The 24,204-nt window shown below is 47.3% G+C and overlaps 1 protein-coding gene across 6 annotated transcripts in view; it reads left to right on the plus strand.

The window, feature by feature from the left end:
* Window positions 1–24,204, plus strand: part of LOC137352125 (pleckstrin homology domain-containing family G member 5-like) — a 141,825-nt gene that overhangs the window by 81,417 nt on the left and 36,204 nt on the right. For 5 of the 6 annotated variants that reach the window (XM_068017254.1, XM_068017253.1, XM_068017256.1 and 2 more), the window contains one exon: window positions 9,370–9,533. In XM_068017254.1, the coding sequence (XP_067873355.1) occupies window positions 9,370–9,533 (164 nt within the window). Of the gene's footprint in view, window positions 1–9,369; window positions 9,534–19,214; window positions 19,554–24,204 lie in introns of those variants that run through there. The other variant, XM_068017259.1, reaches the window with a different exon arrangement.

A 24,204-nucleotide genomic window follows, 5' to 3' on the forward strand; every position in this document is an offset into this window, starting at 1 on the left:
AAGATCACACAGACAGCTCTGAGATAAATAAGACAATAATCTGGTGGAGGGATAAATATTGGCCAGGCCACTAGGGAAAATTCCTTGCTCACCTTTGAAATAGCGCGTGGGATTATTTATGTCGAGCTGAGAAGGCAGATTGGGATTTGGTTTAATGTTTCATCCAGAAGATGGCACCTCTGACAGCGCCATGCTCCCTCAGTACTGCCCTGAAGTGTCAACAACACTTATATTTACTTTGCCTTTAACATAATAAAACATCCCAAGGCGCTTCACAGGAGCATTATCAAAACAAAATATGACACTGAGTCACATAAGGAGATATTAGGTCAGATAACCAAAGCTTGGTCAAAGAGGTATGTTTTAAAGAGTGTGTTAAACAAGGAAAGTGAGGTAGAGGGGCAGAGAGGTATAGGGAGGGAATTCCAGAGCTTAGGGCCTAGGTAACTGAAGGCACAGCCACTGATGGTGGAGCAATTAAAATCAGGGATGCTCAAGAGGCCAGAATTAGAGGAGTGCAGATATTTCAGAGGGTTGTGGGGCTGGAGGAGATTACAGAGAAAGGCAGTCTGAATTATGGAGTGGAGGAAGAGACCAGAGCAGACTAACAGTCTCTGGAGTGGGACTTGAACCCACAATTTTGTGACTCAGAGGTGAGAGTGATGCCTGCTGAACAACAGCTGACACCTTCTAAGAGCTCAGAGGATACAGCCACAAGATCAGTAGATGGCCAGTGCCATCTCATTAGCATACAGGTGAGTGGTAGCCGTTCCCTCCCACTGTGTGAGCCACGTCTCTGGAGACAGTAAAAAAGCAGGAAGGCGAAACGCTCCATGATACTGTCACCCCGGAACAGGGGGTGAGTGGCAGGTCCCAGAATTCTGGGAGAGTGGGGTACAGTTAGAGTGAAAGGTCTTTGAGACACTTGGCCAGGTCTGGTCCTGAAGAAGGGTCTGGAGCCCAGATATTTACCCGTCCTCTCCCATCACAGATACTACCTGACCTGCTACGTGTTTCCACCAATTTCTATTTTCGTTTTTTTTTAATATCTTGATTTATTTTTATTTTAGTGATAAAGCGGAGATCCCAGAGTTGGATGGGCTGGGGTTTAATTTACTCATACTGATAGTACTTTTAGATTGATTGATCACTAAAATAATAGATAATGATAATAGAGGAATAGGGTTCATACTTAACCAGGTGGAAGGAGTTTATTGTCAGTATTGAGATCCTTTAATATAGGGGCGACTGTGTAACCAGATTGAACAGTTCCCATTAGACTACACAGCAAATTGGTCAGCACAGCCACTGCTGTGTGCCAAAAGCCTTGATCCCCTGCCCCTTCCTGAATTGCACTGAATGGCCCACGTAGATCCAGGATTATCCTGCTTGTTAAATCTGGAGTATGAGAGAACGGGAAAGGCAGATCAGCATGTTTGGGGTGTTGTGCTGCTAAATCCTCCAGAGATTAGCATCGAGCATGTATCAGAGTGATTGTTGTTGAGTGTGGACTGGAGCGTGACTGTTATCGAGTGTGTACCGGAGTGTGATTGTTATCGAGCTTGTACCGGAGTGCGATTGATGGCGAGTGTGTACCGGAGTGTGATTCATAATGAGCGTGTACTGGAGTGTGATTGTTAACAAACGTGTACTGGAGTGTGATTGCTGTTGAGCTTGTACCGGAGTGCAATAGTTATCGAGTGTGAACCAGAGTGTGATTGTTATCGAGTGTGTACTTGAGTGCGATTGTTATCGAGCGTGTGCCGGAGTGCGATTGTTATCGAATGTGTACCGGAATGCAATTGTTATCGAGCGTGTACTTGAGTGCAATTGTATCAAGCGTGTACTTGAGTGCGATTGTTATCGAGCGTGTGCCGGACCGGAATGCGATTGTTATCGAGTGTGTACTTGAGTGCAATTGTATCGAGCGTGTACTTGAGTGCAATTGATATCGAGCGTGTACTTGAGTGCAATTGTATCGAGCGTGTACTTGAGTGCGATTGTTATCGAGCGTGTACTTGAGTGCAATTGTATCGAGCGTGTACTTGAGTGCAATTGATATCGAGCGTGTACTTGAGTGCGATTGTTATTGAGCGTGTACCGGAGTGCAATTGTATCGAGCCTGTACTTGAGTGCGATAGTTATCGCGTGTGTACCAGAGTGCGATTGTTATCGAGTGTGTACTTGAGTGCAGTTGTATCAAGCGTGTACTTGAGTGCGATTGTTATCGAGTGTGTACTTGAGTGCAATTGTATCGAGCGTGTACTTGAGTGCAATTGATATCGAGCGTGTACTTGAGTGCAATTGTATCGAGCGTGTACTTGAGTGCGATTGTTATCGAGCGTGTACTTGAGTGCAATTGTATCGAGCGTGTACTTGAGTGCAATTGATATCGAGCGTGTACTTGAGTGCGATTGTTATTGAGCGTGTACCGGAGTGCAATTGTATCGAACCTGTACTTGAGTGCGATAGTTATCGCGTGTGTACCAGAGTGCGATTGTTATCGAGTGTGTACTTGAGTGCAATTGTATCGTGCGTGTACTTGAGTGCAATTGTATCGAGTGTGTACCGGAGTGCAAATGTTATTGAGCCTGTACCGGAGTGCGATTGTATCGAGCGTGTACTTGAGTGCGATTGTTATCGCGTGTGTACCAGAGTGCAATTGTTATCGAGCGTGTACTTGAGTGCGATGGTTATCGAGCGTGTACCGGAGTGCAATTGTATCGAGCGTGTACCGGAGTGCAATTGTTATTGTGCGTGTACCAGAGTGCAAATGTTATCGAGCGTGTACTTGAGTGCGATTGTTATTGAGCGTGTACCTGAGTCCGATTGTTATCGAGTGTGTACCAGAGTGCGATTGTTATCGAGCGTGTACCAGAGTGCAATTGTTATCGAGCGTTTACCGGAGTGCAATTGTATCGAGCGTGTACTTGAGTGTGATTGTTATTTAGCATGTACCTGAGTCCGATTGTTATCGAGTGTGTACCAGAGTGCGATTGTTATCGAGCGTGTACCAGAGTGCAATTGTTATCGAGCGTGTACCGGAGCGCAATTGATATCGAGCGTGTACCGGAGTGCGATTGTATCGAGCTTGACCCTGAGTGCGATTGGATCGAGCTTGTACTTGAGTGCAATTGTATCGAGCGTGTACTTGAGTGCAATTGTTATCGAGTGTGTACCGGAGTGCAATTGTTATCGAGTGTGTACTTGAGTGCAATTGTATCGAGCCTGTACCGGAGTGCGATTGTTATGGAGTGTGTACTTGAGTGCGATTGTATCGAGCGTGTACTTGAGTGCAATTGTATCGAGCGTGTACTTGAGCGCGCTTGTTATCGAGTGTGTACCAGAGTGCAATTCTTATCGAGCGTGTACCGGAGTGCAATTGTTATCGAGCATGTACCGGAGTGCGATTGTTATCGAGTGTGTACCAGAGTGCAATTGTTATCGAGCGTGTGCTTGAGTGCGATTGTTATCGAGCGTGTTGCAGAATGCGATTGTTATCGAGCGTGTACTGGAGTGCGATTGTTATCGAGCGTGTACCAGAGTGCAATTGTTATCGAGCGTGTACCGGAGCGCAATTGATATCGAGCGTGTACCGGAGTGCGATTGTTATCAAGTGTGTACTTGAGTGTGATTGTATCAAGCGTGTACCGGAGTGCGATTGTATCGAGCTTGTACTTGAGTGCAATTGTATCGCACGTGTACTTGAGTGCGATTGTTATCGAGTGTGTACCAGAGTGCAATTGTTATCGGGTGTGTACTGGAGTGCAATTGTTATCGAGCGTGTACTTGAGTGCGATTGTTATCAAGCGTGTACTTGAGAGCGATTGTTATCGAGCGTGTACCAGAGTGCGTTTGTTATTGAGCGTGTACTTGAGTGCGTTTGTTATCGAGCGTGTACCAGAGTGCAATTGTCATCGAGCGTTTACCAGAGTGCAAATTTTATCGAGCGTGTACTTGAGTGCAAATGTTATCGAGCATGTACTTGAGAGCGATTGTTATCGAGCGTGTACCAGAGTGCACTTGTTATCGAGCGTGTACCAGAGTGCAAATGTTATCGAGCGTGTACTTGAGTGCAATTGTTATCGAGCGTGTACTTGAGTGCGATTGTTGTCAAGCGTGTACCAGAGTGCAATTGTTATGGAACGTGTACCAGAGTGCATTTGTTATCGAGCGTGTACCGGAGTGCGATTGTTATCGAGTGTGTACCAGAGTGCAATTGTTAACGAGCGTGTACCAGAGTGCAATTGTTATCGAGCATGTACAGGAGTGCATTTGTTATCGAGCGTGTACTTGAGTGCGATTGTTATCGAGCGTGTACTTGAGTGTGATTGTTAATAAGTGTGTACTTGAGTGTGATTGTTAATGAGTGTGTAGCAGAGTGCAATTGTTATCAAGCGTGTACTTGAGTGTGATTGTTAATGAGCATGTAGCAGAGTGCGATTGTTATCGAGCGTGTACTGGAGTGCAATTGTTATCGAGCGTGTACAGGAGTGCAATTGTTATCGAGCCTGTACAGGAGTGCAATTGTTATCGAGCGTGTACTTGAGTGCGATTGTTATCGAGAGTGTACAGGAGTGCAATTGTTATCGAGCGTGTACAGGAGTGCAATTGTTATCGAGCGTGTACCGGAGTGCGATTGTTATCGAGAGTGTAAAGGAGTGCAATTGTTATCGAGTATGTACTTGAGTGCGATTGTTATCGAGAGTGTACAGGAGTGCAATTGTTATCGAGCGTGTACTTGAGTGCGATTGTTATCGAGCGTGTACTTGAGTGCGATTGTTATCGAGAGTGTACAGGAGTGCAATTGTTATCGAGCGTGTACCCGAGTGCAATTGTTATTGAGCGTGTACTTGAGTGCGATTGTTTTCGAGAGTGTACAGGAGTGCAATTGTTATCGAGCATGTACCGGAGTGCAATTGTTATTGTGCGTGTACTTGAGTGCGATTGTTATCGAGCGTGTACTGGAGTGTGATTGTTAATGAGCGTGTAGCAGAATGCGATTGTTATCGGGCATGTTTTTTTAATTCATTCATGGGATGTGGGCGTCGCTGGCTAGGCCAGCATTTATTGCCCATCCCTAATTGCCCTTAGAAGCTGCTGTTGAGCTGCCTTCTTGAATTGCTGCTGTCCTTGGGATGTAGGTACACCAACAGTGCTGTTGGGAAGAGAGTACTAGGATTTTGACCCAGCAATTGTTAAGAAACAGTTAAATTCCAAGTCAGGGTGGTGTGTGACTTGGATTTTAACTTGCAGGTGGTGATGTTCCCATGCATCTGCTGCCCTTGTCCTTCTAGGTGGTAGAGGTTGTGGGTTTGGAAGGTGCTTTTGAAGGAGCCTTGGTGAGTTGCTGCAATGCATCTTGTAGATGGTACACACTGCTGCCACTGTGCGTCGGTGGTGGAGGGAGTGAAATTTGAAGGTGGTTGATGGGGTGCCAGTCAAGCGGGCTGCTTTGTCCTGGATGGTGTCGAGCTTCTTGAGTGTTGTTGGAGCTGCACCCATCCAGACAAGTGGAGAGTATTCCATCACATCCTGACTTGTGCCTTGTAGATGGTGGACAGACATTGGGGAGACAGGAGGTGAGTTACTCACTGCAGAATTCCCAGCCTCTGACCTGTTCTTGTAGCCACAGCATTTATGTGGCTGGTCCAGTTCAGTTTCTGGTCAATGGTAACCCCCGGGATGTTGATAGTGGGGGATTCAGCGATGGTAATGCCATTGAATATCAAGGGGAGATGGTTAGATTCTCTCTTGTTTGAGATGGTCGTTGCCCGGCATTTGTGTGACACGAATGATGCCACGTATCAGCCCAAGCCTGGATATTGTCCAGGTCTTGCTGCATCGGGACATGGGCTGCTTCAGTGTCTGAGGAGTTGCGAATGGTGCTGAACATTGTGAATCATCAGCAAACATCCCCACTTCTGACCTGATGTGGGAGGGAAGGTCATTGATGAAGCAGCTGAAGATGGTTGGGCCTAGGACACTATTCTGAGGAACTCTTGCAGTGATGTCCTGGAGCTGAGATGATTGACCTCCAACAACCACAACCATCTTCCTTTGTGCTAGGTATGACTCCAACCAGCGGAGAGTTTTCCCCCTGATTCCCATTGACTCCAGTTTTGCTAGGGCTCCTTGATGCCATACTCAGTCAAATGCTGCCTTGATGTCAAGGGCAGTCACTCACACCTCACCTCTGGAGTTCAGCTTTTTTGTCCATGTTTGGACAAAGGCTTTAATGAGGTCAGGAGCTGAGTGGTCCTGGCAGAGCCCAAACTGAGCGTCACTGAGCAGGTTATTGCTGAGCAAGTGCCGCTTGTTAGCACTGTCGACGACCCCTTCCAATCACTTTGCTGATGATCGAGGGTAGACTGATAGGGCAGTAATTGGCTATGTTGGATTTGTCCTGCTTTTTGTGCACAGGACATACCTGGGCAATTTTTCACATTGCTGGGTAGATGCCAGTGTTGTAGCTGTACTGGAACAGCTTGGCTAGGAGCACGGCTAGTTCTGGAGCACAAGTCCTCAGTACTATTGCCTGAATGTTGTCAGGGCCCATAGCCTTTGAAGTACTCAGTGCCTTCAGCCATTTCTTGATATCACATGGAGTGAATCAGATTGGCTGAAGATTGGCATCTGTGAGTCTGTGATGCTGGGGACCTCAACAAGATGCCGAGATGGATCATCCACTCGGCACTTCTGGCTGAATTTGGATGCAAATGCTTCAGCCTTGTCTTTTGCACTGATGTGCTGGGCTTCCCCATCTTTGAGGATAGGGATATTTGTCGTGCCTCCTCCTCCTGTTAGTTGTTTAATTGTCCACCATTCATGACTGGATGTGGCAGGACTGCAGAGCTTAGATCTGATCTGTTGGTTGTGGGATCGCTTAGCCTTGTATATTTCATGCTGCTTCTGTTGTTTGGCAGCAAGTAGTCCTGTGTTGTAGCTTCACCAGGCTGACACATCATTTTTAGGTATGCCTGGTGCTGCTCCAGACACGTCCCCCTGCACTCTTCATTGAACCAGGGTTGGTCCTCTGGCTTGATGATAATGGTAGAGTGAGGGATATGCTGGGCCATGAGGTTACAGATTGTGGTTGAATACAATTCTGCTGCTGCTGATGCCCCACAGTGCCTCATGGATGCCCAGTTTTGAGTTGATAGATCTGACCTGAATCTATCCAATTTAGCACGGTGGTAGTGTCACACAACACAATGGAGGGTATCCTTAATGTGAAGAGGAGTCTTCATCTCCACAAGGTCTGTGCGATGGTCATTCCTACCAATACTGTCACGGACAGATGCATCTGTGACAGGTAGATTGGTGAGGACGAGGTCAAGTAGGTTTTTCCCTCTTGTTGGTTCCCTCACCACCTGCTATAGACCCAGTCTAGCAGCTATGTCCTTTCGGACTCAGCCAGCTCGGTCAATGTCGGTGCTACCCAGCTACTCTTGGTGATGGACATTGAACTCCCCCAACCAGAGTACATTCTGCGCCCTGTGCCTCAGTGCTTCTTCCAATTGGTGTTCAACATGGAGAAGCACTGATTCATCAGCCGAGAGGACATGGTAGTGGTAATCAGCAGGAGGTTTCCTTGCCCATGTTTGACCTGATGCCATGAGACGTCATGGGGTCCAGAGTCAATGTTGAGGATTCCCAGGGAAGGTCCCCCCTGACTGTATACCACTGTTCCGCCATCTCTAGTGGGTCTGTCCTGCTGGTGGGACAGGACATAACAGGAAGGTGATGGTGGAATCGGAGACATGATTTCATGAGTATGACTATATGATGACTATCATGACTGTGTGACTATATCAGGCTGTTGCTTAACTAGTCTGTGGGAGAGCTCTCCTAATTTTGACAGGAGGACTTTGCAGGGCTGTGTTTGCCGTTATTGTTTCCAGTGCCGAGGTCGATGCTGGGTGTGCTGTCCAGTTTCATTCCTTTTCTTAGACTTCGTAGCAGTTTGATACAACTGAGTAGCTTGCTAGGCCATTTAAGAGTCTACTACATTGCTGTGGGTCTCAATTCACATGTAGGCCAGACCAGGTAACGACGGCAGATTTCCTTCCCTAAAGGGTATTAGTGAACCAGATGAGTTTTTGCAGCAATTGACAATGGTTTCATGGTCACAAGGTTTATTATTGAATTCAGATTTTACCATCTGCCATAGGATTCAAACCCATGTCCCCATAGCATTAGCCTGGGCCTCTGGAATACTAGCCCAGTGACATTACCACTACGTCACTATCTCCCCGGAGTGCGATTGTTATTGAATGTGTACAGGAATGCGATTGTTATTGAGCCTATACCAGAGTGCAATTGTTATTGAGTGAGTACTGGAGTGCGACTGTTATTGAGTATGTACCGGAGTGTGATTGTTGTTGAGTGTGTACCGGAGTGCGATTGTTATCGTGTGTGTACCGGAGTGCGATTGTTATCGAAGGTGTACAGGAATGTGATTGTTATCGAGTGTGTACCGGAGTGCGCTTGTTATCGAGGGTGTACAGGAATGTGATTGTTATCGAGTGTGTACCGAAGTGCGATTGTTATCGAGGGTGTACAGGAATGTGATTGTTATCGAGTGTGTACCGGAGTGCGCTTGTTATCGAGGGTGTACAGGAATGTGATTGTTATCGAGTGTGTGCCGGAGTGCGCTTGTTATCGAGGGTGTACAGGAATGTGATTGTTATCGAGTGTGTACCGGAGTGCGATTGTTATCGAGGGTGTACAGGAATATGATTGTTATCGAGTGTGTACCGGAGTGCGATTGTTATCGTGTGTGTACCGGAGTGCGATTGTTATCGAGGGTGTACAGGAATGTGATTGTTATCGAGTGTGTACCGGAGTGCGCTTGTTATCGAGGGTGTACAGGAATGTGATTGTTATCAAGTGAGAACCGGAGTGTGATTGTTATCGAGTATGTACCGGACTTTGATTATTAGCGGGTGTTTACCAGAGTGTGATTAGTGTCGCATTTGTACTGCAGTGTGATTAGTGCCATGTTCAGGAATGTAATTAGTGACTGAGATGCTGGGATCAGATGGGGGAGGTTATAGTGTGACTGCAGTGTGTCACTTCTATCAGTGGTGACTGATGTGAGATGGCAGAGAATTGGATTGTGCCATGCCCCAGTTAGCATTTCCATCAGTCGCTGACCCCAGGGTAATTTTGAAGCAGAAGCTGCTGATTTCCACTCTCCTGATGAGTGTCTGCATCCTCAGGAGTCAGTCAGGAGATCAATACACTGCGGCCTGAGGGTGTGTTTGTACCGATCTCTGCTCTCATCTGTTTACGGGCTTAATGCTGGGAGAGGGAACACGCTGTCTGGCTCCAGCTCTAATCACAATCTCTATCCTCACTCGGCAGCAAAACCTGGCAGTGAGCTGAAGGTGGAACAAGCTGTTAAGGAGATCAAATCTTCGAGCTTACCCATCATGCGGTCTTCGACAGTCAGCCCTTCGTTTATCTGCACCCCAGCGATGGACAAAACAGAGCAGCCTCTGCAGGGGCGAGACAGCGTGGACATGGGGGTGAGATATACTGTCTCTTTAAGGATTGTCACAAGTTCTTGGATAGTCACCAACGCTAAAATGACCAAAATGGAAGGACCGAGATTGACAGTTGGTTAATAAGGTGCGAATTAGCTAATTCACTCGGGTGACAGTAAAGGCCACAATTAGCCTCAGTGCCCCTGGGTTAGGGAGGGGAATCGGTCTGGGGTTCCTGCACACAATGTGCGGTTGTCAAAGAACAGGACCCGGCTCAGTTGTGAAGACATGCATGGTCAAATATCCTGCCAACACTCACAGTCTAGGTTCACACATGGAAAACAGGCATTTGAAGAGTTAGCGAAGGTTGCCTGGATCTGTGAAAAGGGAGTGAGAAGGAGAGTCTGCACCTTGAGAAAAAGGAGCATTTGTACAACAGAGATTGTGGTATGCACGGTCACAGTCACAATCTGGATGTGTGTTTCCCTGAGGGAGTAAGTACTCTATCAATCGGGACCCATTCCCACTCAGGAAATTCCCTGCCAGGACTGATTCCCACAAAACCCCTTAACATGGAATGGAATTTTCCAGATGCCAAGAAGAAAGGTCATTAGGAGGAGAGAGGCGGCAGGTGATTTTGAGATGTGACATCTGGGAGGAAGCCCCCCAATACCACCATGGTGACTGGGAACAGGGGACTGGTCACAAACAGGCACACATGACAAATTAAACCATCTTCTTAGAGACACAGAATGCCAGTACTATTCCATTCTCACTCTTTGTCTGTCTCCCTTCCTCTCCTCTTTCTCCCCCTCTCTCTATCTCCCTTCTTCTAACTCTCAGACCCTCTCTCTTTGTCTCTGTCTGTGTCTCTCTTTGCTGTCTCTCTCTGTCTCTGCTGTTTCTCTGTCTGTGTGTCTCTGTCTCTCTCTCTTTTGGTCCAGTTCTGATGAAAGGTCACGGACCTGAAACGTACCGCAGGGATCGGTGCTCGGGCCCCAGCTATTCACAATATACATTAATGATTTAGATGAGGGAACTAAATGTAATATCTCCAGATTTGCAGACGACACAAAACTGGGTGGGAGGGTAAGTTGTGAGGAAGATGCAGAGAGGCTTCAGGGTGATTTGGACAAGTTGAGTGAGTGGGCTAATGCATGGCAGATGCAGTATAATGTGAATAAATGTGAGGTTATCCACTTTGGTAGCAAAAACAGGAAGGCAGATTATTATCTGAACAGCTATAAACTGAAAGAGAGGAATCACAGAACAGTACAGCACAGAAGGAGGCCATTCGGCCCACAAAGTCTGTGCCAGCTCTTTCAAAGAACAATCCACTTAGTCCCACTCACCCACTCTTCCCCCATATCTCTGCAATTTTTTCTGCTTTAAGTCTTTATCTAATTTCCTTTTGAAGGCTACCATTGAATCTATTTCCACCATCCTATCAGGTAGGGCATTTCAAATCCTAAACACTCATGGCATAAATGTTTTTCCTCATGTCGTCTCTGGTCCTTTTGCCAATGACCTTAAATCTGTGCCCTCTGGTTATTGACCTTTCAGCCATTGGAAACAGTTTCTCTTTATTTACTCTTATCTAAACTCTTTGTGATCTTAAATACCTCTACCAAAGCGCTTTAGTCTTCTCTGCTCTAATGGGAACAACTCAGCTTCTCCAGTCAACCGCATAACTATAATCCCTCAACCCTGGAACCATTCCAGTAAATCTCTTCTGTACCCTTTTCAAAGTTTTCATGTCCTTCCTAAAGTGTGCCCAGAATTGGGACACAATTTGGCTGGAGCCAAACTACTGTTTTATAGAGGTTTAGCACAACTTCCTGGCTTTTTCACTCTATGCTCTATTCATATAGCCCAGGTTCTGATTTTCTTTATTCGCTGCTTTGTTAACCTGCCTAAACACCTTCAAAAGATTTGTGCACAAACACAATATGCAGCAAGACCTGGGTGTTCTCGTACACCAGTCGCTGAAGGTAAGCATGCAGGTGCAACAGGCAGTAAAAAAGGTAAATGGTCTGTTGGCCTTCATAGCGAGAGGATTCGAGTACAGGAGCAGGGATGGCTTGCTGCAATTATACAGGGCCTTGGTGAGGCCACACCTGGAATATTGTGTGCAGTTTTGGTCTCCTTATCTGAGGAAGGATGTTCTTTCTATAGAGGGAGTGCAGCCAGACTGATTCCTGGGATGGCGGGACTGACGTATGAGGAGAGATTGAGTCGGTTAGGATTATATTCGCTGGAGTTCAGAAGAGTGAGGGGGGAATCTCATAGAAACCTATAAAATTCTAACAGGACATGACTAGGTAGATGCAGGAAGGATGTTCCCGATGATGGGGGAGTCCAGAACCAGGGATCATAGTCTAAGGATACAGGGTAAACCTTTCAGGACTGAGATGGGGAGAAATTTCTTCACCCAGAGAGTGGGGAGCCTGTGGAATTCACTACCACAGAAAGCAGTTGAGGCCAAAACATTGTATGTTTTCAAGAAGGAATTAGACATAGCTCTTGGGTCTAAAGGGATCAAAGGGTATGCGGCGAAAGCGGGAACAGGTTACTGAGTTGGATGGTCAGCCATGATCATAATGAATGGTGGAGCAGGCTCAAAGGGCCGAATGGCCTACTCCTGGTCCTATTTTCTATGTTTCTGTCTTCTGTATAGAGTACAGACTCTATACTGTACCTGTGAGACTCTATACTGTGCCAGTGAGACTGTATACTGTGCTCGTAAGTCTCTATACTGTCTCCATGAGACTCAATAGTGTGCCCGTAACTGCTTACAGAATCTTTCCTAACATGATAAAAGCTCTCAAGTCCTTTCATGGTAATTTTTGACTAGTTGCATGTGATGAGACTCTATTCTGTGTCTGTGAGTCTCCATACTGTACCAATGGGACTCTATACTGTGCCCGTGAGTCTCCATACTGTACCCATGGGACTCTATACTGTGCCCGTGAGTCTGCATACTGTACCCATGGGACTCTATACTGTGCCCGTGAGTCTCCATACTGTACCCATGGGACTCTATACTGTGCCCGTGAGTCTCCATACTATACCCATGGGACTCTATACTGTGCCCGTGAGTCTCCATACTATACCCATGGGACTCTATACTGTGCCCGTGAGTCTCCATACTGTACCCATGGGACTCTATACTGTGCCCGTGAGTCTCCATACTATACCCATGGGACTCTATACTGTGCCCGTGAGTCTCCATACTATACCCATGGGACTCTATACTGTGCCCGTGAGTCTCCATACTATACCCATGGGACTCTATACTGTGCCCGTGAGTCTGCATACTGTACCCATGGGACTCTATACTGTGCCCGTGAGTCTCCATACTATACCCATGGGACTCTATACTGTGCCCGTGAGTCTCCATACTATACCCATGGGACTCTATACTGTGCCCGTGAGTCTCCATACTATACCCATGGGACTCTATACTGTGCCCGTGAGTCTCCATACTGTACCCATGGGACTCTATACTGTGCCCGTGAGTCTCTATATTCTGCCTGAGACAATATACTGTGCCCATGTGACTCTATACTGTGCCCGTGAGATGCTGTACTGCTCATGGGAATCTGTACTGTGCCCATGAGTCTCTATATTCTGCCTGAGACTCTACTGTGTCCATGGGACTCTATATGTGCCTGTGAGACTCTATATTGTGCCTGTGAGACTTCATACTGTATCCATGCGACTCTGTACTGTGCCCATGAGATGCTGTACTGTGCCCGAGTCTTTATACTGTTCCCGTGAGAGTCTATACTGTGTCCATGGGACTCTATATGTGCCTGTGAGACTATACTCTGTCCTTGAGTCTCCATACTGTGCCTATGGGACTCTGTACTGTGCCCATGAGTCTCTATACTTCGCCTGAGACTCTATATGTGCCTGTGAGACTCTATACTTGTACCTGTGAATTTCCATACTGTGCCTATGGTACTCTATACTGTGCCTGTGTGACTCTATACTGTCCCCGTGAGACTCTAAACTGTGCCTATGGTACTCTATACTTGTACCTGTGAGGCTCTATACTGTACCTGTGAGGCTCTATACTGTACCTGTGAGTCTCTATACTGTGGCCTGTGAGACTCTATACTGTCCCGTGAGACTCTATACTGTCCCCGTGAGACTCTATACTGTACCTGTGAGACTCTATACTGTCCCCGTGAGACTCTATACTGTGCCTATGGTACGCTATACTGTCTCCCATGAGTCTCCATACTGTCTCCTTGAGACTCTATACTGTGCCTGTGAGACTATACTGTGCTCGTAATTCTCTATACTGTCTCCCTGGGACTCTATAGTGTGCTCGTAACTGCTTATAGAATCTTTCCTAATATGATAAAAGCTCTCAAGTCCTTTCATGGTAATTTTTGACTAGTTGCATGTGATGAGACTCTATTCTGTGTCTGTGAGTCTCCATACTGTGCCCATGGGACTCTATACTGTGCCCCTGGGACACCATACTGAAGTAACTCTCAGGCACACTGTAACTAGGGGAGACCCTTCCCTGAGATCAGCATGGGTATAAAGTAATTGAATCCCCAGATGTCTCTTTAGGGGGCTGGTCATTCCACACAAGCCTGATTAGAGCTGAATACTAGAGTTGTTGAAACAGTTGTTTATTCACAGCCTTAATTCAAAGCCTTTGTGTGCTCCATCGCTATGGATTTACATTCAGGCTATTGTTTATGATTTGGGAGAGCCAGGCTTTTTCCCTTGCTTTCCCATTTGTGCCCCGCCCCTCCCTCCTCCTCCCCCTCTCCATCCCCTCCCCACCCCTCCCCACCCCTCCCAAACTGCAATAACCCCCCCTCCAGCTTCTGAACCCTCTCACTAACCTCGACATTCTCTCTATATGCGATACACAAGCTGCAACTGTGGTAACCCTCGATCCCGGGTTGCCCTGAGGTGATGTTGGTGGGCCTTCTATTCTTCCTCATGGTTTGATACACCTGTGTGGTTTGCTCACTTTGGAGGGCAGTTGAATGTCCAACTACGTGGCTGTGGGACTGGAGTCACATATAGATCAGACCAGGTAAAGACAGTAGGTTTCCTTCCCTGAAGAACATTTATGAACCAATTGGGTGTTTACGACAGTCCGACAACTTCATGGTCACTTTCACTGATGCCAGCTTTTTAAAACTTAATTCAAGAAGGCAGCTCATCACCACCTTCTCAGGGGCAATTAGGGATGAGCAATAAATGCTGGCCTTTGCCAGCAAAGCTCACATCCCATAAACAAAGAACAAGAACAAAGAACAAAGAACAGGACAGCACAGGAACAGGCCATTCGGCCCTCCAAGCCTGCGCCAATCTTGATGCCTGCCGAAACTAACACCTTCTGCACTCCGGGGCCCATATCCCTCTATTCCCTTCCTATTCATATATTTGTCAAGATGTCTCTTAAACGTCGCTATCGTATCTGCTTCCACCACCTCCCCTGGCAGCAAGTTCCAGGCACTCACCACCCTCTGTGTAAAAACCTTGCCTCGCACATCCCCTCTAAACTTTGCCCCTCGCACCTAAAACCTATGTCCCCTAGTAACTGACTCTTCCACCCTGGGAAAAAGCTTCTGACTATCCACTCTGTCCATACCGCTTATAACTTTGTAAACCTCTATCATGTCGCCCCTCCACCTCCGTCGTTCCAGTGAAAACAATCCGAGTTTTTCCAACCTCTCCTCATAGCTAATGCCCTCCAGACCAGGCAACATCCTGGTAAACCTCCTCTGTACCCTCTCCAAAGCCTCCACGTCCTTCTGGTAGTGTGGCGACCAGAATTGCACGCAATATTCTAAGTGTGGCCTAACTAAGGTTCTGTACAGCTGCAACATGACTTGCCAATTTTTATACTCTATTCCCCGACTGATGAAGGCAAGCATGCCGAATGCCTTCTTGACTACCTTATCCACCTGCGTTGCCACTTTCAGTGACCTGTAGACCTGTACACCCAGATCTCTCTGCCTGTCAATACTCCTAAGGGTTCTGCCATTTACTGTATACTTCCCACCTGCATTAGACCTTCCAAAATGCATTACCTCACATTTGTCCGGATTAAACTCCATCTGCCATTTCTCCGCCCAAGTCTCCAACCGATCTATATCCTGCTGTATCCTCTGACAATACTCATCATTATTCGCAACTCCACCAACCTTTGTGTCGTCCGCAAACTTACTAATCAGACCAGCTACATTTTCCTCCAAATCATTTATATATACTACAAACAGCAAAGGTCCCAGCACTGATCCCTGCGGAACACCACTAGTCACACCCCTCCATTCAGAAAAACACCCATCCACTGTTACCCTCTGTCTTCTGTGACCGAGCCAGTTCTGTATCCATCTTGCCAGCTCACCTCTGATCCCGTGTGACTTCACCTTTTGCACCAGTCTGCTATGCGGGACCTTGTCAAAGGCTTTACTAAAGTCCATATAGACAACATCCACCGCCCTTCCCTCATCAATCATCTTCGTCACTTCCTCAAAAAACTCAATCAAATTAGTAAGACACGACCTCCCCTTCACAAAACCATGCTGTCTCTCGCTAGTAAGTTTGTTTGTTTCCAAATGGGAGTAAATCCTGTCCCGAAGAATCCTCTCTAATAATTTCCCTACCACTGACGTAAGGCTCACCGGCCTATAATTTCCTGGATTATCCTTGCCACCCTTCTTAAACAAAGGAACAACATTGGCTATTCTCCAGTCCTCTGGGACCTCACCTGTAGCCAATGAGGATGCACAGATTTCTGTCAAGGCCCCAGCAATTTCTTCCCTTGCCTCCCTCAGTATTCTAGGGTAGATCCCATCAGGCCCTGGGGACTTATCTACCTTAATGCTTTGCAAGACACCCAACACCTCCTCCTTTTTGATAATGAGATGACTGAGACTATCTGCACTCCCTTCCCTAGGCTCATCATCCACCAAGTCCTTCTCCTTGGTGAATACTGATGCAAAGTACTCATTTAGCACCTCGCCCATTTCCTCTGGCTCCACGCATAGATTCCCATCTCTGTCCTTGAGTGGGCCAACCCTTTCCCTGGTTACCCTCCTGCTCTTTATATATGTATAAAAAGCCTTGGGATTTTCCTTAATCCTGTTTGCCAATGACTTTTCATGACCCCTTTTAGCCCTCCTGACTCCTTGCTTAAGTTCCTTCCTACTGTCTTTATATTCCTCAAGTGCTTCATCTGTTCCTAGCCTTCCAGCCCTTACAAATGCTTCCTTTTTCTTTTTGACTAGGCTCACAATATCCCGCGTTATCCAAGCTTCCCGAAACTTGCCAAACTTGTCTTTCTTCCTCACAGGAACATGCTGGTCCTGGATTCTAATCAGCTGACGTTTGAAAGACTCCCACATGTCAGATGTTGATTTACCCTCAAACAGCCACCCCCATTCTAAATTCTTCAGTTCCTGCCTAATATTGTTATAATTAGCCTTCCCCCAATTTAGTACCTTCACCCGAGGACTACTCTTATCCTTATCCACAAGTACCTTAAAACTTATGGAATTATGGTCACTGCTCCCGAAATGCTCCCCCACTGAAACTTCGACCACCTGGCCGGGCTCATTCCCCAATACCAGGTCCAGAATGGCCCCATCCCTAGTTGGACTATCTACATACTGTTTCAAGAAGCCCTCCTGGATGCTCCTCACAAATTCTGCCCCATCCAAGCCCCTAGCACTAAGTGAGTCCCAGTCAATATAGGGGAAGTTAAAATCACCCACCACTGCAACCCTGTTACCTTTACATCTTTCCAAAATCTGTCTACATATCTGCTCCTCTGCCTCCCGCTGGCTGTTGGGAGGCCTGTAGTAACCCCCAACATCGTAACTGCACCCTTCCTATTCCTGAGCTCCACCCATATTGCCTCGCTGCATGACGCCTCTGAGGTGTCCTCCCGCAGTACAGCTGTGATATTCTCCTTAACCAGTAATGCAACTCCCCCACCCCTATTACATCCCCCTCTATCCCGCCTGAAGCTTCTAAAGCCTGGAACATTTAGCTGTCAATCCTGCCCTTCCCTCAACCAAGTCTCTGTAATAGCAACAACATCATATTTCCAAGTACTAATCCAAGCACTAAGTTCATCTGCCTTACCTGTTATACTTCTCGCATTGAAACAAATGCACTTCAGACCACCAGTCCCGCTGTGCTCAGCAACATCTCCCTGCCTGCTCTTCCTCTTAGTCCTACTGGCCTTATTTACTATGTCCTCCTCATTTACTTCACTAGCTGTCCTACTGCTCTGGTTCCCACCCCCTTGCCACACTAGTTTAAACCCTCCCGAGTGACGCTAGCAAACCTTGCAGCCAGGATATTAGTGCCCTTCCAGTTTAGATGCAACCCGTCATTCTTGTACAGGTCCCATCTGTCCCTGAAGAGAGCCCAATGGTCCAGATATCTGAAACCCTCCCTTCTACACCAGCTGCTCAGCCACGTGTTTAGCTGCACTATCTTCCTATTTCTAGCCTCACTGGCACATGGCACAGGGAGTAATCCAGAGATTACAACCCTAGAGGTCCTGTTTTTTAACTTACTACCTAACTCCCTAAACTCCCCCTGCAGGACCTCATCACTCTTCCTGCCTATGTCATTGGTACCGATGTATACCACAACCTCTGGCTGTTCACCCTCCCCCTTCAGAATGCCCTCTGTCCGTTCAGAGACATCCTTGGCCCCGGCACCAGGGAGGCAACATACCTTCCTGGAGTCTCTTTCACGTCCACAGAAGCGTCTATCTGTGCCCCTGACTATAGAGTCCCCTATAACTATTGCTCTTCTGCGCTTTGTCCTTCCCTGCTGAACAACAGTGCCAACCGTGGTGCCACTGCTCTGGGTGCTGCTGTTTTCCCCTGATAGGCCATCCTCCCAACAGTATCCAAAACAGTATACTTGTTAGAGAGGGGGATAGCCACAGGGGATTCCTGCACTGACTGCCTGCCCCTTCTAGCGGTCACCCATCTATCTGCCTGCACTTTGGGTGTAACCACTTCTCTAAAACTCCTGTCTATGACGCTTTCCGCCACCTGCATGCTCCTAAGTGCATCCAGTTGCCGCTCCAACCGATCCCAGCTGTCTGTGAGGAGCTGCAACTGGGTACACTTCCTGCAGATGTAGTCGCCCAGAACGCTGGAAGCGTCACGGACTTCCCACATCTCACAGGTGAAGCACTTCACCCCTCTAACTGTCATTTCTATCACTAATTAGTTAATTGATATAAAATAAATAAATACTTATTAAATCCTTGCTAAATTATGATACACGGATAATAATAAATTCTCAAACTGCCTTGGTGGGATTTGAACTCATGTTCTCTAGATTATTAGTTCAGTAACATAATCGTGACACTGACATACCTTCAAACCTTGATCCAGTCTCCACATTTGGTGTTGAATTTCAGGCGGATTCATATCCTGCACAACAGCGGGGAAGTTGAGTTCTTGAAGGGTTAACTGTGAGTATGGTTTTAAACAGCGAGCAGCTGAGTTGTAGGATTAGGTTGGCACTCAGAGGATTAACAGACGCCAAGGGAGGGCCCAGGGTGATTTCTGTGACGGAGGAATCCAGGAAGTGCTCACAGAGGCTGCTCTTTGCCCCCTCATTACCCACAACTGACTAACCTGTCATGTAAATCACACCTCACTCACCAGACATAGGTGAGCACACAGCACAGGTTGCCTCGGTCTGTGCGTCTGTTTGGGGGCAGGGCAGTCCAGACCTGCCATGTTCAGCTTGTATTCCCAAATGTGGCAGGTGCTACATGCCCAGTCTCAGCATTCCTCTGTCAACAGCTTCACATATCTCAGCTCACCTTGCATCAGTGGTCAGTCACAGCTCACGTCGCTGGCCATCGGGCAGACAGAGGAGCTGGTCTTACACGGCCAGGTGGCAGCCTGGATTCAGTGACAAAATGCCAAGTTGAAGACCATAGCCACATGGATGATGCCAACGGATTTGAAGGAGAATTCACTGAGCCCAATGTCCAGCCTTAGAACCTCAGCCAAAGCAGAAGGGATCCTCAAGGGAGATCAGGTAAAGTGAAACACTGGCTGTTCCCAGGGAGCGCAGGTGGGTAGTTCCTGGTGTGTGGGGTACAAGGAGCCAAACTCCTCCTGCTCTGAAATGAGTGCGGGAGAGATGATGCCCATCTGATTTATAAATCTATAGAACAGTCTCCCTAGAAAGACGGTGGCAGCAGTTAGTATAGCTTCATTCTAATGCAAGTTAGAGAAATTTCTTACAGAAAATTGCATTTTGGGATCCTATATATGAGTAATTTGAGATATGACATGTGGTGAGTGTAGCATGATCGAGAGGAATAGGTGACTTTGGACCTATGGCTCCCATTGCATGTTTTCTGCAAACCCAGCAATCCCACGTGTGTGACACTCGCACACCCAACTGTTGGGTTGATTTGCTCCTGGCCGTCCACTGACTGTTCACTGGCCATCCACTGAGATTTTGTTCCGTGGTTTTTCTAGAGATGGATTGTGATGATGCAGCATGTGAAAGATAATGGTAATTAACCTTTGTGCTATTTCTCTGGATATTTCCCTGAGCTGGAAATGTTTACATTGGACTAGCATTTAGCACTGCCCTGGGTTTAACCCCTGCAAATCCACTGTCTGGATAAGTCAATTTTCTCCCCTCTAGTTGGTGACACCTTGCTGGTGTACAGGACCTAGCCTTCAGGCTCTAGACACCCTATATGGGGGCCGTGAGCTCGTTGGGGTTCAAACAATCTAAATGCTCACAACAGTGTACGGGGTTAGCCCTTTGCATTGTGGTTGTAAGCATAAGGAACATGAAGCATTAACACACTGCCCTAGTCAGTAAGCTCTGATCTTCAGCCTTGACTGAAGAATCTCTAATTCATTAATATATTGAGTTCATGTTATCAGGCGCTGTTAGTTAACCCTCTTTAGAGGCTAGTCAACCCTCTTTAGTTAGTCAACTCTCTCTATCACTGAATTAATGTCCTATTGCTAAGTTAACCCCCTCTCTATCACTGCGTTAACAAAATATCACTCAGCTAACCCTCTATTGCTGAGCTAACCCTCTCCCTTTATCACTGAGTTAACCCTCTCTCTTTCAGTAAGCTAACCTTCTCTCTATCACTGAGCTAACCTTCTCTCTATCACTGAGCTAACCCTCTTTTGCTGAGCTAACCCTCTCCCTTTATCACTGAGTTAACCCTCTCTCTATCTGAGCTAACCTTCTCTCTATCACTGAGCTAACCTTCTCTCTATCGCTGAGCTAACCCTCTCTCTCTCACTGAGCTAACCCTCTCTCTATCACTGAGCTAACCTTCTCTCTATCGCTGAGCTAACCCTCTCTCTATCGCTGAGTTAACCCTCTCTCTATCGCTGAGCTAACCTTCTCTCTATCGCTGAGCTAACCCTCTCTCTATCACTGAGCTAACCTTCTCTCTATCGCTGAGCTAACCCTCTCTCTATCGCTGAGTTAACCCTCTCTCTATCACTGAGCTAACCTTCTCTCTATCGCTGAGCTAACCCTCTCTCTCTCACTGAGCTAACCCTCTCTCTATCACTGAGCTAACCTTCTCTCTATCGCTGAGCTAACCCTCTCTCTATCGCTGAGTTAACCCTCTCTCTATCGCTGAGCTAACCTTCTCTCTATCGCTGAGCTAACCCTCTCTCTATCACTGAGCTAATCCTCTCTCTATCGCTGAGTTAACCCTCTCTCTATCGCTGAGCTAATCCTCTCTCTATCGCTGAGTTAACCCTCTCTCTGTCGCTGAGCTAACCCTCTCTCTATCGCTGAGCTAATCCTCTCTCTATCGCTGAGTTAACCCTCTCGCTATCGCTGAGCTAACCCTCTCTCTATTGCTGAGCTAATCCTCTCTCTATCGCTGAGTTAACCCTCTCTCTATCGCTGAGCTAACCCTCTATCGCTGAGCTAATCCTCTCTCTATCGCTGAGTTAACCCTCTCTCTATCGCTGAGCTAACCCTCTCCCTTTATCACTGACTTAACCCTCTCTCTATCACTGAGCTAACCCTCTCTCTATCGCTGAGCTAACCCTCTCTCTATCGCTGAGCTACTCTATCGCTGAGCTACTCTATCGCTGTGCTAACCCTCTCTCTATCGCTGAGCTAACCCTCTCTCTATCGCTGAGCTAACCCTCTCTCTATCACTGAGTTAACCCTTCTCTCTATCGCTGAGCTAACCCTCACTCTATCGCTGAGCTAACCTTCTCTCTATCACTGAGCTAACCCTCTCCCTTTATCATTGAGTTAACCCTCTCTATCACTGAGCTAACCCTCTCTCTATCGCTGAGCTAACCCTCTCTCTATCGCTGAGCTAACCTTCTCTCTATCACTGAGCTAACCCTCTCCCTTTATCATTGAGTTAACCCTCTCTATCACTGAGCTAACCCTCTCTCTATCGCTGAGCTAACCCTCTCTCTATCGCTGAGCTAACCTTCTCTCTATCACTGAGCTAACCCTCTCCCTTTATCATTGAGTTAATCCTCTCTATCACTGAGCTAACCCTCTCTCTATCGCTGAGCTGACCTTCTCTCTATCGCTGAGCTAACCCTCTCTCTATCACTGAGTTAACCTTTCTCTCTATCGCTGAGCTAACCCTCTCTCTATCGCTGAGCTAACCTTCTCTCTATCACTGAGCTAACCCTCTCCCTTTATCATTGAGTTAACCCTCTCTATCACTGAGCTAACCCTCTCTCTATCACTGAGCTAACCTTCTCTCTATCGCTGAGCTAATCCTCTCTCTATCGCTGAGTTAACCCTCTCTCTATCGCTGAGCTAACCTTCTCTCTATCGCTGAGCTAACCCTCTCTCTATCACTGAGTTAACCCTCTCTCTATCGCTGAGCTAACCCTCTATCACTGAGCTAACCCTCTCTCTATCGCTGAGCTAATCCTCTCTCTATCGCTGAGTTAACCCTCTCTCTATCGCTGAGCTAACCTTCTCTCTATCGCTGAGCTAATCCTCTCTCTATCGCTGAGTTAACCCTTCTCTCTATCGCTGAGCTAACCCTCACTCTATCGCTGAGCTAATCCTCTCTCTATCGCTGAGTTAACCCTCTCGCTATCGCTGAGTTAACCCTCTCTCTGTCGCTGAGCTAACCCTCTCTCTATCGCTGAGTTAACCCTTCTCTCTATCGCTGAGCTAACCCTCACTCTATCGCTGAGCTAATCCTCTCTCTATCGCTGAGTTAACCCTCTCGCTATCGCTGAGCTAACCCTCTCCCTTTATCACTGAGTTAACCCTCTCTCTGTCACTGAGCTAACCCTCTCTCTATCGTTGAGCTAACCCTCTCTCTATCGCTGAGCTAACCCTCTCTCTATCACTGAGTTAACCCTTCTCTCTATCGCTGAGCTAACCCTCTCTCTATCGCTGAGCTAACCTTCTCTCTATCACTGAGCTAACCCTCTCCCTTTATCATTGAGTTAACCCTCTCTATCACTGAGCTAACCCTCTCTCTATCGCTGAGCTGACCTTCTCTCTATCGCTGAGCTATCCCTCTCCCTTTATCATTGAGTTAACCCTCTCTATCACTGAGCTAACCCTCTCTCTATCGCTGAGCTAACCCTCTCTCTATCGCTGAGCTAACCTTCTCCCTATCACTGAGCTAACCCTCTCCCTTTATCATTGAGTTAACCCTCTCTATCACTGAGCTAACCCTCTCTCTCTGCTGATGGGACAATTGGGAACAAAGAACAGTGTGAGCTGTGTGCAGTCTGTATATTGAGATGCAGAGTGAGGTTTTTGTTTGTTTGGCAGGCTGAGCCTGCTATCCTGTTGATGAATTAATGACATTTATCTGGTCATCGAGGTGAGGTTTCTCCTGCTGACTAGCTCCTCCCCCTGCTGATAAGAACCATTTGGCAGCAGTTAGAACAGAGCTGTCAACAGACACTTCATCAGCTGCAACCAGAGAGACGAGCATTTCTCCATCTGATTGACTGCAGCAAGAACTGGGTTCTGTTTTGGGATTGCGAGGAACAATTCCCCTTGTACTACTGGCTTGATTCCTCTATCCCCTGCTTCACTGGCTGCTCCCCTGGATTCCTCCTGCGGCCTTGGATCCTGGATGAAGGGTTTCCCAGCCTCTGGGGGTGTTGAGCTGCTCAGACTGTCAGACTGGGATTCTGTTGGTGTGATTAGTAACCTTGCGCTCAGTCCGACTAGAATTGAGGTGAGGACAATGGTGAAGAGTTGGGATGGATTGTTGAAGCATTCAATAGTGTTTGTGGCGATGGGGGTGTGGGGGGACACTGGACATGGGGTCACTGTACCTCTGAAATGGACTGACTGCAATCAAGTTTTAATTGTACAAAGCAGTACAGATTTGTGTTCTTGAAGTACGGGAGAGAGACTTGAAAGTTGGCGCCCACTTCAAACCCATCCACACTGTGTCTCAAATCTTAGCCACCTTGTTTTGCGGAGCTCTGGTGAGGGCAGCAGACCCTTAATATAGTCAGCTTGGAGCAGCATTGTCAGAGGGCCGATAGCGGGGGTCAGGGGATTGGGAACAGTGGGCTGGGAGTCAGGGGGCTGGCCACAGGGAGCAGAGTGCCGGGAACCGGGGTCCGAGGAGCTGAGGGCTGGGAATGGGGGCAGGGGACAAGGGTCCTGGTGGGTTTGAGCAGGGGACTGGGAGCTCAGGGTGGTCATTGGGATTCATACTGTCACAATCAAT

This window comes from Heterodontus francisci, chromosome 37 (assembly GCF_036365525.1).
Source record: "Heterodontus francisci isolate sHetFra1 chromosome 37, sHetFra1.hap1, whole genome shotgun sequence".
Lineage (NCBI taxonomy): Eukaryota > Metazoa > Chordata > Chondrichthyes > Heterodontiformes > Heterodontidae > Heterodontus > Heterodontus francisci.